General features: G+C 40.7%; 1 protein-coding gene across 5 annotated transcripts in view; it reads right to left on the reverse strand.

Moving 5' to 3' along the window:
• The window catches only part of STAU2 (staufen double-stranded RNA binding protein 2), a 390,310-nt gene that overhangs the window by 127,434 nt on the left and 247,954 nt on the right, over positions 1–14,922 (reverse strand). Inside the window, exon 14 of one of the 5 annotated variants that reach the window (XM_040354429.1) lies at positions 1,992–2,309. The exons of the other annotated variants lie outside the window; for them this stretch is intronic. Within the exon in view, the coding sequence (XP_040210363.1) occupies positions 2,295–2,309 (15 nt within the window). The 3' untranslated portion in view covers positions 1,992–2,294. Of the gene's footprint in view, positions 1–1,991; positions 2,310–14,922 lie in introns of those variants that run through there. 5 annotated transcript variants of the gene reach the window in all.

Consider the following 14,922-nt stretch of genomic DNA (forward strand, 5'->3'; position numbering starts at 1 on the left):
CACTTTAAGGACTGGAGTTGCATTAAATTTTTGTTTAGATACTTTTAAAAAATAACAGCGATGTGCAGATGTTTAATTAACAGTGATGGCTGTGAGACATGATTATAAAAATCCTTTGGGTGATGAGATTTTCAGCTTACAGGTTGATCTGGTATGTAACAATAGCTACACAGAATGAAAAAAGCATACAAATGGAGAACTCATATGAAATGATTATCCTGACAATCAACTCAATAGTAACCTAGAATCTAGTAGTAGAAGCTGACTTGACTGAAAGTGTCTTTTGGCAACTGTGGCTGGATCACTATGGAGATCTGGGTTAGGGAGCTGCAGTTATAAGCTGATATTCTTGACAAGATACTGAGATGATTCTACCTATTAATGAACTAACTCAGTCATCTTTTTTTTAGATCATTTAATTTGTGATAAACATAAGAAACAAAGCCAACTGTTTTTGTTGAAACATGTTTTGTTAGTGCATGCATTTTCTATGTACAATGACTTTTCGCCTGGTGACTATAGCAAATAGTGTCTCTTCTCCACAAAACTGACTTCTACATCTACTAACCCTAGATGGATGGACAATAGGGTGATTTGAAAAAAATGTACTTAATCCTGTGCACCAAGTGTCAGTACAAAATAACAGCGCTGAGAGAATATACCAATATTCTGCTAAATATAAATTAATGTGCAATAATGTACAAACATACAAAATATATGATTAAACATATCAGGATGTGTAGAAATTACACAGAGTGTATATCTCCAACACGGATTGGATATAAATTAATTGAACCCGTGAGGCTCTAAGCGTGAAATAGCAAGTAAAGAAAGTTCATAAGGTAAAATAACAGTGTTCGTTCCAATCTTCAAGGACTTCCACCACACCTCAAGTGTTTAGTGCTCCAGTCACCCATCAAAATGGCCACTCACCGCAACAATATGCCTTACACTCTCGTGCTTGGCTAATAAGCATAAATCCCAAATCTCTCCGGTGTGTCACCAATTTGCATAATCCAGTGATAGGATCCACAGAATTTCCAAATGAATGCAAAAAAAGGAAAGTGCACAATAGTGTAAAATCGTTTAACCAGTTTAATAAACACTAAGTAAAAAACTCAAAAGTTGCACTCACAAGCAAAGTTAAAAAGTAAGCATTGAATCACAGCAGCACACAAGTTAACTCCAAACTTCAAATTCTTAGCTGATAGACAGTGGTCACGGCGGACTCACGAAAAGCCAGACACTCTCACCGCAATCTTGGCACTGCACCCCACTCAAAATAGGACTTGTTTGCTCAGAAACCAAAACAGCCCAACGACACACGCTACTCGTCCTTAGCATGTCACTTAGTTCAAACAGTAATTAGGCCACGCCCCGACATGTTTCGTCACTTCCGGACTTACCCATGAATAAGTCCGGAAGTGACGAAACATGTCGGGGCGTGGCCTAATTGCTGTTTGAACTAAGTGAAAGTTGGACAGAGCATGACAATAAGGTTTTCAAATGAAGGCAAGAAAATGGTTCAGATAAGTAACCAATGTCTGACCTACACCTTACCAAATAGTTTTAGAGGCAAGAGACCGTTCTACCTAAAAAGAACCAATCAAACCTCCACTGAAAAATGACTTATGAGGGGATATGCTGAAGACCGAATGGTTGCAAATGGCACAAACAGTTCCTTCTTCCACTTTGACACAAAGATACCCAAGCCTCATCATGGCAGAATGTACCAATTCAGATAAAGTTCATTTAAAATATCTGTCATGACATGGTAAAGTTTTTCAGGCAAGGCCAAACATTTAATGAGAAGCTACAACTTTTTCATTACTTAGTTTTAATGTCCATTCAAAGGGATTTGAAATATAGTAATAACTTACCTTTGCTACTAACTTTCACATCGACAGAAGATGTGGTTACAGTTATGTCTTAAAGGTAAAAACCAGATGACAATAAACACCTTTAAATTATCACAAAAATCACAATCAACGTTAGAGAATCTTATTTTTATTTACAAGGTAGTAATCTTGAAATGCTACTTGGCAACATAGACTACAGTTTTGAATGAAATAAAAATACCCATCTTACACTAGTCAAAAAAAAAAAAAAAGAATGGTATCTTGTTATTGGTATTCCATTTAATTTTCTAGGTGGTTAGGTATAATTTATTATAAATACAGCAGTACCAGAAGGTTTTCCAGGGAGACCAAGACCCTGGTCAAGCAACAAGTATAGACCAGTTTTTCTTTCTAGTCTCAGTGGGAATCTGGCTTCTTGATTGCCTGTCTGATGTTTTAGAGGGTCACCCCCTGCGGAGCACAACCAATGAGAGCATGAAAAACACACACAGGAAAAAGACAGCACACTTCATCATTGAATGAAAATAAAAGAAGACATATTCAGTAATGATATACAACACAATCATTGTGTCAAGGAAACATATGTTTGATTAGTAGCCTAAACAGTCATTAATCGGCGTGTCTAGCGCTCAGCTGTGGCCAAATCGCAAACAGTAAGAGCAACAAAGTGGTGATGAGGTAGGAGGCAGAGACCCGGTTACTTTGAGTGCATTAAATCCCACGACACAGATCAATGCAAGTTTATCTAACACAGCTATGAGAGAGCTCTTCATACAATTATGTTACACAAAAATTAGATTACAAGATGGAACAATTAAAAATTATTAATAATGTATCAGGTGTCAACGGGAACAAATCTTTTGAATTAAAATGGGATCTGATTGGGTACAATTCTGAATTGTAATCATTAGAATCAATACTAAAAAAAAAGGAAGCCTCATTTTATGTTTATAACAAGAATTGTATTGTGTGTCCATATTTCACAACTTTCTGAGATGGAAAAGAGACATCTTTTAGAGCAAAGTCAGAACACATCGGTCAGCGCTCTTAGCCATTGGCTGAGAGCGCTGGTCGATTGCCGATCATCAGAACTAACTTTTTGGTTATGCCTCTTCAACAGAAGTCGGACGTTTGTGCGGCTTCTGTTGGACTGGCTGCAGTACACACGGGCAGAATGTCCACCTGATATTTGGCCCATGTATATGGTCCTCAAGTGTCCTCATCTGTGGCATGCTAACAGAGAACAGGCTTTTCTTCTCTTCTTTTTAAAGTTCAGAAAACTATTTAAAATACTTAACATGGATCCAAAGCCTTAAGGTTTTTCTCCTTAATGCATTCTATGCATTAAGTTGAAAAACCTTCTGTGCTGCAAAATGCCCCCTGCCAAAAACATTGCACAGAGCAGGTAAGTATACTATCTTTGTTATTTTATTTATTTTTTTAATTGCAATGCACATTGCAATTTAACCAATCATGCCACAGCGCCATTGGAGTCTCCTTACTTTATTTGCATTCAATTTTTTTTCTTCCGAAGTTGCTGAAGCCGGCGCCATCTTTAGGGAAACCTCCTGAAGCCCATTCCCAACCTACTTCCGCCGTTCTACTAAATTGCCACAGTAATTTTGAGCATGCGCCATAAGATAGAACAAATCCTCTTTAATATTTACATGGTCTGTGTTGTATGATTTTCTGTTGTGAAACTGATCATTTTAAAGAGCAGAGATAAGCAGTTATCTTCACTTCATTAGGGTGTAGACAACGCCTGTGATGTAGCTAGTCATGTGGGGTTTCAGGAGGAGCCGATAATCTAAGCTCCTGTGGGACAGCTACAATGCCAGAGAGTGAAGATTACTTCACAACAGCACTTCGCTATACACTTCCACAGCACACTGACAGTCAGTGTGCGGTCAACGTGGATTGAAATGCACAAATGATGTAATCAGACAGAGAACAGGGCCAAATCTCCTAAAATACATCTCAAAAAAGGATTTAAAGGAACCTACATGCAAATCTTATTTTAAGGTTTGACATGGCGCTGAGTAAAGAGATAGGGCTAGATTCAAAAAGATAAGCGTATCTTTCTGCGGGCGTAACGTATCTCAGATACGTTATGCCGCCATAAATTAGGGCGCAAGTTCCGTATTCAGAAAGAACTTGCGCCCTAAGTTACGGCGGCGTAACGTATGTGGGCCGGCGTAAGCCCGCCTAATTCAAATGGGGATGATGTGGGCGTGTTTTATTTAAATGACTGGTGACCCCGCGTATTGTACGTTTTTTAACGAACGGCGCATGCGCCGTTCGTAAAAGAATCCCAGTGCGCATGCTCGAAATTCCGCCGCAACTCGTCATTGCTTTCGACGTGAACATAAATTACGTCCAGCCCTATTCGCGAACGACTTACGCAAACGACGTAAAAAAAATTAAATTCGACACGGGAAAGACGTCCATACTTTACATAGGATACGCCTCATATAGCAGGGGTAACTTTACGCCGGAAAAAGCCCAACGTAAAAAATTGCGCCGGGCGGACGTACGTTTCTGAATCGGCGTAACTACCTAATTTGCATATTCCTCGCGTAAATATACGGAAGCGCCACCTAGCGGCCAGCGTAAATATGCAGCCTAAGATACGATGGTGTAAGACACTTACGCCGGTCGGATCTTAGGGTAATCTATGCGTAACTGATTCTATGAATCAGTCGCATAGATACGACGCCACAACTCAGAGATACGACGTCGTATCTCGTACTTGAATCTAGCCCACCGAGTTTACTACTACTACTTTAATGTTGCTTTAAAACACATTTTGATTAAAGTATCACAAATTAATTTAGTGGATTTAAACTGAAAGGTAAATTGGGCTTTAAGCAAAATAAATGCCAGAAAACCGACTACACTTTGCATTCAGCCAACTGAGTACAAATATTAATTGAACACACCGCTATACACAGTACCAAAGCTAATGTAACGCCTAAGGATAAGTTCACATTTGGGTAGCCACAAGTGTAAACTGGGCCTTAGACAGTTGCTTCAAATGGAAGATTCTGCTCCTCCTGTTTTGGCGACAACAGAAATTTTAGTTTTCCAATGATATTAATCAGCAGGACAAAAATAAAAGCATGCCCGGCAAAAACACAGACAGCAATAAAAACCTGGCAGAGCTTCAACAATTCTCCACGCCATCAAAAACTACAAATAAGTTCTGACTAGAGAAACATGTTAACTGTCAGAGAGAGCAGGAGTGAACGCTTCACTGGGTGAATTCACACCTCTATTGGGGCGGGCTTACAAAAATAACTGTTTCTTAGGGATAAATGGTATCACATGTAAAACATGTCTAGAACATACTGGATGAATAATGCAGAGGTGTGAATGTAGCACATACATTATGTGTATTGAGCCATTTGCTCTATTGGTCCCAGGAGTCTGGAGATTTGTTAATGAGAAGAACTGTCATTAGGTATCCCCTTTTAGTACCTCCTATCCAGCTCTGTGTCTGCCTTACTCACTAAGTTTTTGAAGGATTTAAGCATTTGTCAGTTCAGAATAACTCCTCTTGCTTGCGGAAATAGCAATTTCAGCCCACTGTCAGACTTCAGTGAGGAATTAAATAAGTCATGTTTCTTTTTTTGCTAACCAACATTAAAAAAAGGAACAATTTTTCATGTACCTAAAAGGCACTTAAAAGTTAAGTGTTTGTTCTACTTGCTCTCGAAAATGAAAAAAAATATAAAAATAAAAAAATAACCACTTAACTGAACAAACCTTTAAGTGTTAACAAGCGCTACCCATCACAAAAGTGTAGGCAGAGAGAGCATTTACCTTTGTTTACTTAGTAAAAAAGTATATTTGTCTGGTCTGAAGTCATCATGTAAAATGCTACCTGAACACAAAAAAAAAAATAACTCTTCTACGCTGTCTGTTCACTTTCTCCATCAGCTCATCCCCCACAGTTATTGCCTTTTGTATCCTGGACCCTTACTCTTATGCCTTGTTTACACTGAGTGGATCGGTTCAGGTTGGTTCAGTATGGTACGCTATTTTGAGTGTTTGCATTATGAAAGCGGCCCATACAACCGAACCATACCGCACCATTCTGGGTCCTGCTTCAGATGTGGGGCCATAGAAAATGGTACAGTTCGGTTAGGGCGGAGCTACAATACATTCCACTGATTGGCGGACACGCTAGGCATTTTTTTTAACCCCCGAAATGGCCCCTGACGGTCCGACTTGCAGTGGAAATGCTCACCTGAATAGGCTGGACCATTCTAACCCTTCGAAATTGTACCAACCCAAACCGAGGGCTTTCACACTGGAGCGGTGCGCTGGCAGGATGGTAAAAAAAAGTCCTGCTAGCCGCATCTTTGAGGCGCTGTAGGAGTGGTGAACCCTTTTTTGGCTGCTATCGGGGGTTAAAACCGCCCCGCTAGTGGCCGAAAAGCACGGCTAAAAACAGCGGTGTTTTACCGCCGACGCCTGGGCGCTGTGAGTGTGAAAGCACTCTTAATGGGATTTTAGCTCTGTAATCAAGGTATTAGGGATTCGTGAATATAAAGAGCTTTAATTTCCCTGAAATTATGGAAGAAATGGGGAAATGTTGTCAAAAACATTAAGGCCTGGTTCACACTAGTGCGATGCGAGAATCCTGCAAATACAGTGCCAGTTCCCGCATCGGACCTGAATAGCACAATGGTTCACACTAAGATCTGCAAACCGCTGCAGGGTGTCCATGTAAAGTTATTGACACCCACCCCCAAATCGATTCGCAGATCGCAATAGGAACTGTGAAATGGTGCAGGAATCAGTTTGCATAGTCGTGAACACCCATGCAGTCCAATTCCAGTGCAGATCAAAAAGGGGGTCCTGCATTATTTTGGTGCGACTGCGATGCATTTCAGCCATACTAGTGATCGCATGTGATCTGCACAGCAATGCAGTGTAAATCGCATGGGATGTCTGGCATCGCACTAGTGTGAACCGGGCCTGACAGAGGTAAACCTGAACTGGCCAAAACGTTTCTTTAGGCTCCAATTCACACTTGCGAATGGGGCCACATGCAGGAGGCAGCCCCAGTGAAAGCAATGACAGGCTGGAGAAGGACAGGAGACTGACAGCCCCTGCAGCTCATCCAAACAGATTGCATGTAACTGATCACTCACAGGTATTTATTCCATGAGTGATTACATGAGTGTGGCCATGATAAGCTGTGGGAGCTGTCAGCCTTAGTTACTATCTGTGTAAATAACACTGTCCTGGGCAAAGAGGCCAGCCAGAAAACTCAAAGTGTACACAAGCCACTGCAGCTACATTGCAAGTGTTGGACCACCTGATGTCAACATATATAGACCCAATTATTAAGTCTCAAAAGCTTATATACAGTTGTGCTCATAAGTTTACATACCCTGGCAGAATTTATGATTTCTTGGCCATTTTTCAGAGAATATGAATGCAAACACAATAACTTTTCTTTCACTCATGTTTAGTGTTTAGCGGAAGCCATTTATTATCAATCAACTGTGTTAACTCTTTTTATATCATAATGGCAACAGAAACTACCCAAATGACCCTGATCAAGTTTACACACCCCAGTTCTTAATACCATGTATTGCCCCCTTTAACATCAATGACAGCTTGAAGTCTTTTGTGGTATTTGTGGATGAGGCTCTTTATCTTCTTAGATGGTAAAGCTGCCCATTCCTCTGAAAAAGCCTGTTCCTGTAAATTCTTGGGCTGTGTTGCATGAACTGCACGTTTGAGATCTCCCCAGAGTGGCTCAATGATGAAGTCAGGAGACTGAGATGGCCACTCCAGAACCTTCACTTTACTCTGCTGTAGCCAATGACAGGTCGAATTGGCCTTGTGTTTTGGATCATTGTCATGTTGTATTGTCCAAGTATGTCCCATGTGCAGCTAGCTTCCTGGCTGATGAATGCAAATGTTCCTCCAGTATTTTTTGATAAACATACTGCATGCATCTTGCCATAAATTTTGACCAATTTTCCTGTGCCTTTGTAGCTCACATTTCCCCAAAACATCAGAGATCCACCTCCATGTGCCACAGTAGGCCTTGCGGACTCCTCTCCAAATGTAGCATTTATGGTTGTGGACAAAAAGCTCAATTTTGGTCTCATTGCTCCAAATGACTTTGTGCCAGAAGGTTTGAGGCTTGTCTCTGTGCTGTTTGGCATATTTTAAGCGAGATACTTTGTGGCATTTGCATAGAAATGGCTTTCTTCTGGCGACTCGACCATGCAGCCCATCTTTCTTTAAGTGCCTCCTTATTGCGCATCTTGAAACAGCCACACCACATGTTTTTAGAGAGTCCTGTATTTCACCTGAAGTTATATGTGGGGGTTTCTTTGCATCCCAATTTTCCTGGCAGTTGTGGCTGAAATTTTAGTTTTCTACCTGACCGTGGTTTGGTTTCAACATAACCCCTCATTTTCCACTTCTTGATTAGAGTGTAAACACTGCTGATTGGCATTCTCAATTTCCTTGGATATCTTTTTATATTTTATACTTACCTGTTTTATACAGTTCAACTACCCTTTCCCGCAGATCCTTTGACAATTCTTTTGCTTTCCCCATGACTCAAAATGCAGAAACGTCAGTGCAGCACTGGATGAAAGATGCAAGGGTCTGTCAATAGTCCAGAAACTCATTGACCTTTTATACACACACACATTAATTACAAGCAAACAGATCACAGGTGAGGATGGTTACCTTTAATAGCCATTCAAACCCTTTTGTGTCAACTTGTGTGCATGTTATCAGGCCAAAATCACAAGGGTATGAAAACGTTTGATCAGGGTCATTTGAGTAGTTTCTGTTGCCATTATGATTTAAAGCGGAGATCCACCCAAAAATGGAACTTCCGCTTTCGGGAACCCTCCCCCCTCCGGTGTCACATTTAGCACCTTTCAGGGGGGAGGGGGGTGCAGACACCTGTCTAAGAGAGGTATTTGCACCCACTTCCGGGGATAGACTCCCGTGGGAGTCATGCCACTCCCCCCCCCCCTTGTCTCCTGGGAAACATACTGTTCCCAGGAGAGAGCGGGGACCAGTGAGGACAGGCCGCGCTGCTCGGGCAAGCACAGTAGGGAACCGGGAAGTGACGCTTCACTTCCTGATTCCCTCAACAAGGATGGCGGCGGGGCAGCCGAGAGACGAGCGATTGCTCGGTCTTGGCTGCCGACATAGCGGGCGCGCTGGACAGGTAAGTGTCCAGTATTTGTAGCTGCTGGCTTTTAAAAAAAAAATTTGGGTGGACCTCCACTTTAAAAAAAGAGTAAACACAGTTGATTGATAATAAATGGCTTCAGCCAAATACTAACCATCAATTAAAGAAATGTTTTTGTGTTATTCATATCCTCTGAAAAATAGCCAATAAATCATTCTGCCAGGGTATATAAACTTATGAGCACAACTATATCAAAGCTTTAGCATATTGTAATTGTAAAAGTAATTTTTAATATTTCTAAAAGGCAGCATTCTTAAAATTATACTTTAGTTATCCTGCCATGAAGGTCCTTGTGTAGACCTGTTCTGAGCCACATTTCACACCCCCCAACTGCCCATCGAAAAACCTACCATACAGCCAGAGGGTGCTGTACACATGCGACTCTTGTGATGCACTCTCTTGCAGCAAATTTAACATGGCTTGAATTGACAGGCGATACCGCCTGTCAAACGTGCCCATTAAAGTCAAAGGGGACATGTTGCAATCGCAAACCGAGTGTTTGTTCAATTAACAAAAAGGCATTCGGCAAAGAAAAAAAAGAAACCATAAACCAAACCACCTGGTTCATGGTTGCGGAACGTTAATCCCCTTAAAAATCACTGTTTAGCAAAGTAGAAAAAAAAAATCACCTTTTCAGAGACTACCCAAGTATGAACTTAGCCTTAGGGTTTGCATCAACTTTTACTTAGTGCTGTACACAGTACAAAATTCTCTAGTCAACTGGCTAAATGCAATGTTCTTACACTAAATACCGAGTAGCATTTCACCTCTACCAGGAACTCACACCAAGGGCAGGTTTAGCAATTGTGTGCAATATAAGTTACAAATTCGTATTTGATATATTTAGTACTTAGCGGATTCTGACCATTTACGAAAGATTATGCAACGAATATTGGCTATGAGAAAAAGCAATTTATATGCTTTATAAATGTACAGGAATCTACAATATACAACTATTTCTATAGACAAGGCAAACTCTGAAACAAGACAGTCTCCCATGCGGACAACAAAACAAAGCAAACGTGTGTGTTTTTATACTCCGTAACACAGAGCGCTTTCTACTGCAGAGTCGTGTAATTAGATCTGCCTCCTGACTGAATTATTTCCCACAGAGATACAGTTCACTAATACAGACCATAACGCTCTACATTTTCTGGCTATATGTGCCTCTTGCTAAAGGATACAACTATAGTTATAGCGTTAGGAAAATAATATGCGCAAATCCGCCCATAGCGTCGGCGGTAAAAATAGCAACGTTTTACCGCTGACGCTATGGGCAGCTCAGTGTGAAAGGGGTCTAACAGGGCTGGGTAAATTATTGCAGAATTTGGGTACCAAATATTTAAATCTGAGACTCTTAAAATGTAATTTCATCAATAGCAACAAAAAGATCTCGACAAATCCCAAGTCCTGATCTCATCATTGAGTTTGTCTGGGATTACATTAACCACTTGGGGACCGCCGCACACCGATATACATTGGCAGAATGGCATACAGGTACGTCCCCTTTAAGAACCCAGCCGTGGCTCGGTCCGAAGCTCCGTGACCGTGCCCGCGGGACCCGATCGCCGCCAGTGTCCCGCGATCGGGTCACTGAGCTGAAGAACGGGGAGAGGTAAGTGTAAACAAACCTTTCCCCGTTCTTCCTAGTGGCTTGTCAGTGATTGTCTGTTCCCTGTCATAGGGAACGACGATCAGTGACGTCACACGCCCAGCCAAGCCCCCGTACAGTAAAAATCACACACTAGGGCACACTTAACCCCCTACAGCGCCCCTTAGCGGTTAACTCCTTCACTGCCATTGTCATTTTCACAGTAATCAGTGCATTTTTATAGCACTGATCGCTTTATCAATGACAATAGTCCCAAAAATGTGTCAAAAAGTGTCCGATGTGTCCGCCATAATGTCGCAGTCACGATAAAAATCGCTGATCGCCGCCATTAGTAATAAAAAAAATGCCATAAAACTATCCCCTATTTTGTAGACGCTATAACTTTTGCGCAAACCAATCAAGCGCTTATTGCTATTTTTTTTTACCAAAAATATGTAGAAGAATACGGCCTATACGGAGGAATTTTTTTTTTAAGATATATTTTTGGGGGATATTTATTATAGCAAAAAGTACAAAATATTGCATTTTTTTCAAAATTGTCGCTCTAATTTTTGTTTATAGCGCAAACAATTAAAATCTCAGAGGTGATCAAATACCACCAAAAGAAAGCTCTATTTGTGGGGAAAAAAGGACGTAAATTTTGATTGGGAGCCATGTCGCACTACCGCGCAATTGTCAGTTAAAGAGACGCAGTGCCGCAAAAAGGGGCCTGGTCCTTTTGCTGCATAATGGGCTTAAGTGGTTAAGAGACAGAAAGATTTGTGGCAGCCTACATCCAAAGAAAATCTATGGTTAGTTCTCCAAGATGTTTGGAACAACCTACCTGCTGAGTTCCTTCAAAATATAAGTGTACCTAGAAGAATTTATGCTATTTTGAATACAAAAGAGTGATTTGATTTTCTCTAATATGCTTTTATTTTTCCATTTTTGTTAATTTATTTAAAAAAATAATAAAAAATAAATAAAACGCTTCTATTTCTAAAAGCATTCTTAATTTACAGCATTTTTTTCACACCTGGCTAGAAATTTTGCACAATACTGTACTAGGGCTGCAACTAACAAATATTTTCATAATCGATTAGTTGGCCGATTATTGTTTAGATTAATCGATTAATTAATCTTAAATATCTCTATGCAGTTGTAAATATAAATAACCAGCTATATGGTTAGGGAGCAAAATCTCTAATCCACTCTGAGAATAACTGACAAAATAGATATGCTGTATATACTATTAGAGGGTGAATCTGGTAAATATCATCAGATATCATTATTAGAAATAATAGAAATCTTCTTGGTCAAAGGATTTTTCAGACAGTGTATGTGGTTTTTGTTCAGAAATTACATTCATTTTAAAACATTATTTTATTCAGCGACTGATTTTTCATATTAATATTCCCACCTGAAAATTGATCCGTGTGGCCAGCATAAGGCTCAGTACACACTAGGGATGTCCCGATACCGATACTAGTATCGGTAGCGATTCCAAGCTTTTCCCCCGAGTACTTGTACTCTCCCCCCCCCCCCATATTCCGTGCTGTGCTCTCTTTCCCCCCCAGTGTTCCGTGCTGTGCTCTCTTTCCCCCGTGTTGCGTGCTGTCCTCTCTTTCCCCCGTGTTCTGTGCTGTCCTCTCTCCCCCCTCAATTTGTCAGGATGGAGAGCGGAGGTAGGAGCCGCTAAACCCGGCTCCTACCTTTTCAGAATGAACAGAGTCAGTGATCACTGACTCTGTCCATTCATATAACTGAGCATCGTAACCTGTGTTTACGATGCTTCAGTTTATGAATGCAGAGAAGCTTCCCTCCATTCATTTCAGCTGAGGCTGCAGAGAAAGGGACTGGGGAATCTGTGTCCTTAGTCCCTTTCTCTGTCTTACAGGGGAGATGTCAGAGGTCTAAGACCCCTGATATCTCTCCAAAGACCCCCAACAGGGCTGATTAAAAAAAAAGTTGCAATAAATATTTTTTTTTAAAAATAAATAAAAATAAAATGTAAATAAAAAAAATAAAAAATACATACTGACAATCCACCCCCCTTAAAAAAAAACACAAAAACAAACAAAAAAAATCACTGTAAAAAAAAAATGTAAAAAAAAATTGTAAAAAAAAAATAAAAACACTGTCACATGACATTAAAAAAAACCTATGCAGTTTTCTTTTCATCTCATTCTGCAGTGTGTTTTGCTGTGCCATTTGATTTTTGCACACGTGATTTTTCTGCGTTTTCTGCGTTTGCATTTGTTATGCTTTTTTTTGGCCAATTTGTCGTTGGTCAGATTAACCACTTAAGCCCCGGACCAATATGCTGCTAAATGCCCAAAGGCGTTTTTACAATTCGGCACTGCGTCGCTTTAACAGACAATTGCGCGCTCATGCGACGTGGCTCCCAAACAAAATTGGCGTACTTTTTTCCCCACAAATAGAGCTTTCTTTTGGTGGTATTTGATCACCTCTGCGGTTTTTATTTTTTGCGCTATAAACAAAAATAGAGCGACAATTTTGAAAAAAATGCAATATTTTTTACTTTTTGCTGTAATAAATATCCCCCAAAAACATATCATTTTTTTTCCCTCAGTTTAGGCCGATACGTATTCTTCTACCTATTTTTGGTAAAAAAAATCGCAATAAGCATTTATCGGTTGGTTTGCGCCAAATTTTTTAGTTTTATTGCATTTTTATTAATAATTTTTTTTTTACTACTATTGGCAGCGATCAGCAATTTTTTTTGTGACTGCGACATTATGCCGGACACTTCGGACAATTTTGACAAATTTTTGGGACCATTGTCATTTTCACAGCAAAAAATGCATTTAAATTGCATTGTTTATTGTGAAAATGACAGTTGCAGTTTGGGAGTTAACCACAGGGGGCGCTGTAGGAGTTAGGGTTCACCTAGTGTGTGTTTACAACTGTAGGGGGGTGTGGCTGTAGGACTGACGTCATCGATTGTGTCTCCCTATAAAAGGGATGACTTGATCGATGCAGCCGCCACAGTGAAGCACGGGGAAGCAGTGTTTACATACGGCTCTCCCCGTTCTTCAGCTCCGGGGAGCGATCGCGACTATAAACGAATAGCCACGCCGTCGTCCCGGATCGCTACCCGCGGGAATCCGACCGCCACATGTAGCGGGGGGGGGGTCTCGATCGGACCCCCCCATCCGCTAGAAGGCAAGGACGTACCTGTACGCCCATTTGCCTGTACGTGCCATTCTGTGGTCGTACATATACATGCGGCGGTCGGGGAAAGTGGTTAAAAAACACAAATTGCTGCAAAAACTTATTAAATGCTTTTCTGCAGCTTCTCCATTGAAGTATATTGAACCAAAAAAAAAAAAGCAGTTTTGCGTTGTAAAAAAAAAAGTGCGATTGTAAGACCGCTGCGCAAATACGGTGTGACAAAAAGTATTGCAATGACCGCCATTTTATTCTCTAGTGTGTTAGAAAAAAAAATCTATAATGTTTGGGGGTTCCAAGTAATTTCCTAGCAAAAAAAAAAATGTTTTAAACTTGTAAACACAGAGTCTGAAAAACAGGCTCGGTCCTTAAGTGGTTAAAGAGAAGGTTAACAATGGCAGCCCATGCATTTCTTCCAACAGTTCACATCATTTATTGATCCCTGAGTTGATACAGTACAAAGAACAATTTACACCAGCCTGTCTCCCTTAGGTGCTCACATGGTCGAATCCCCTGTCACAGTTATACAAAACAAAAGGCAGTTGTGGAATATGTAGACATCAGAGGCAATGTATTAAAACTAGAGCAGCCAGAATCTGGAGCAGTAGTGAGATCTATTTATCTATCTATCCATCCATACATCTATCATTTTGAAAGCTTAACAGAACAAGCTGAAGACAGGAGGTGCACAGCTGGTCCAGACTCTGTCTGCTCCAGTTTTGAAAAATTCCCCCAGTTATGATCTGCCACAAGAAGGTCTGTCAGATTCCAAACACATTTGGGTTGTATATGGGGCCCTTCAGTCTTCTGATGAAATAAAGGTATACAGACTAGTTTGGATTATTTCTTCAACAAAAGCTGTTTCACAGGTGACAACCAGTCACGCACACACTTGTGCTTCTAGGAAATAAGCACATACTTGTGTGTCAAGGGATCCTTTGGACGTCAGATCATTATCTACCACTCTCCTTATGTTTATTCACCAGACTGTACAGACTGGCCACGTGGGATAGCAGGCTGTGGAAGCTGTACAAGTCAGT

Source organism: Rana temporaria, chromosome 5 (assembly GCF_905171775.1).
Source record: "Rana temporaria chromosome 5, aRanTem1.1, whole genome shotgun sequence".
Lineage (NCBI taxonomy): Eukaryota > Metazoa > Chordata > Amphibia > Anura > Ranidae > Rana > Rana temporaria.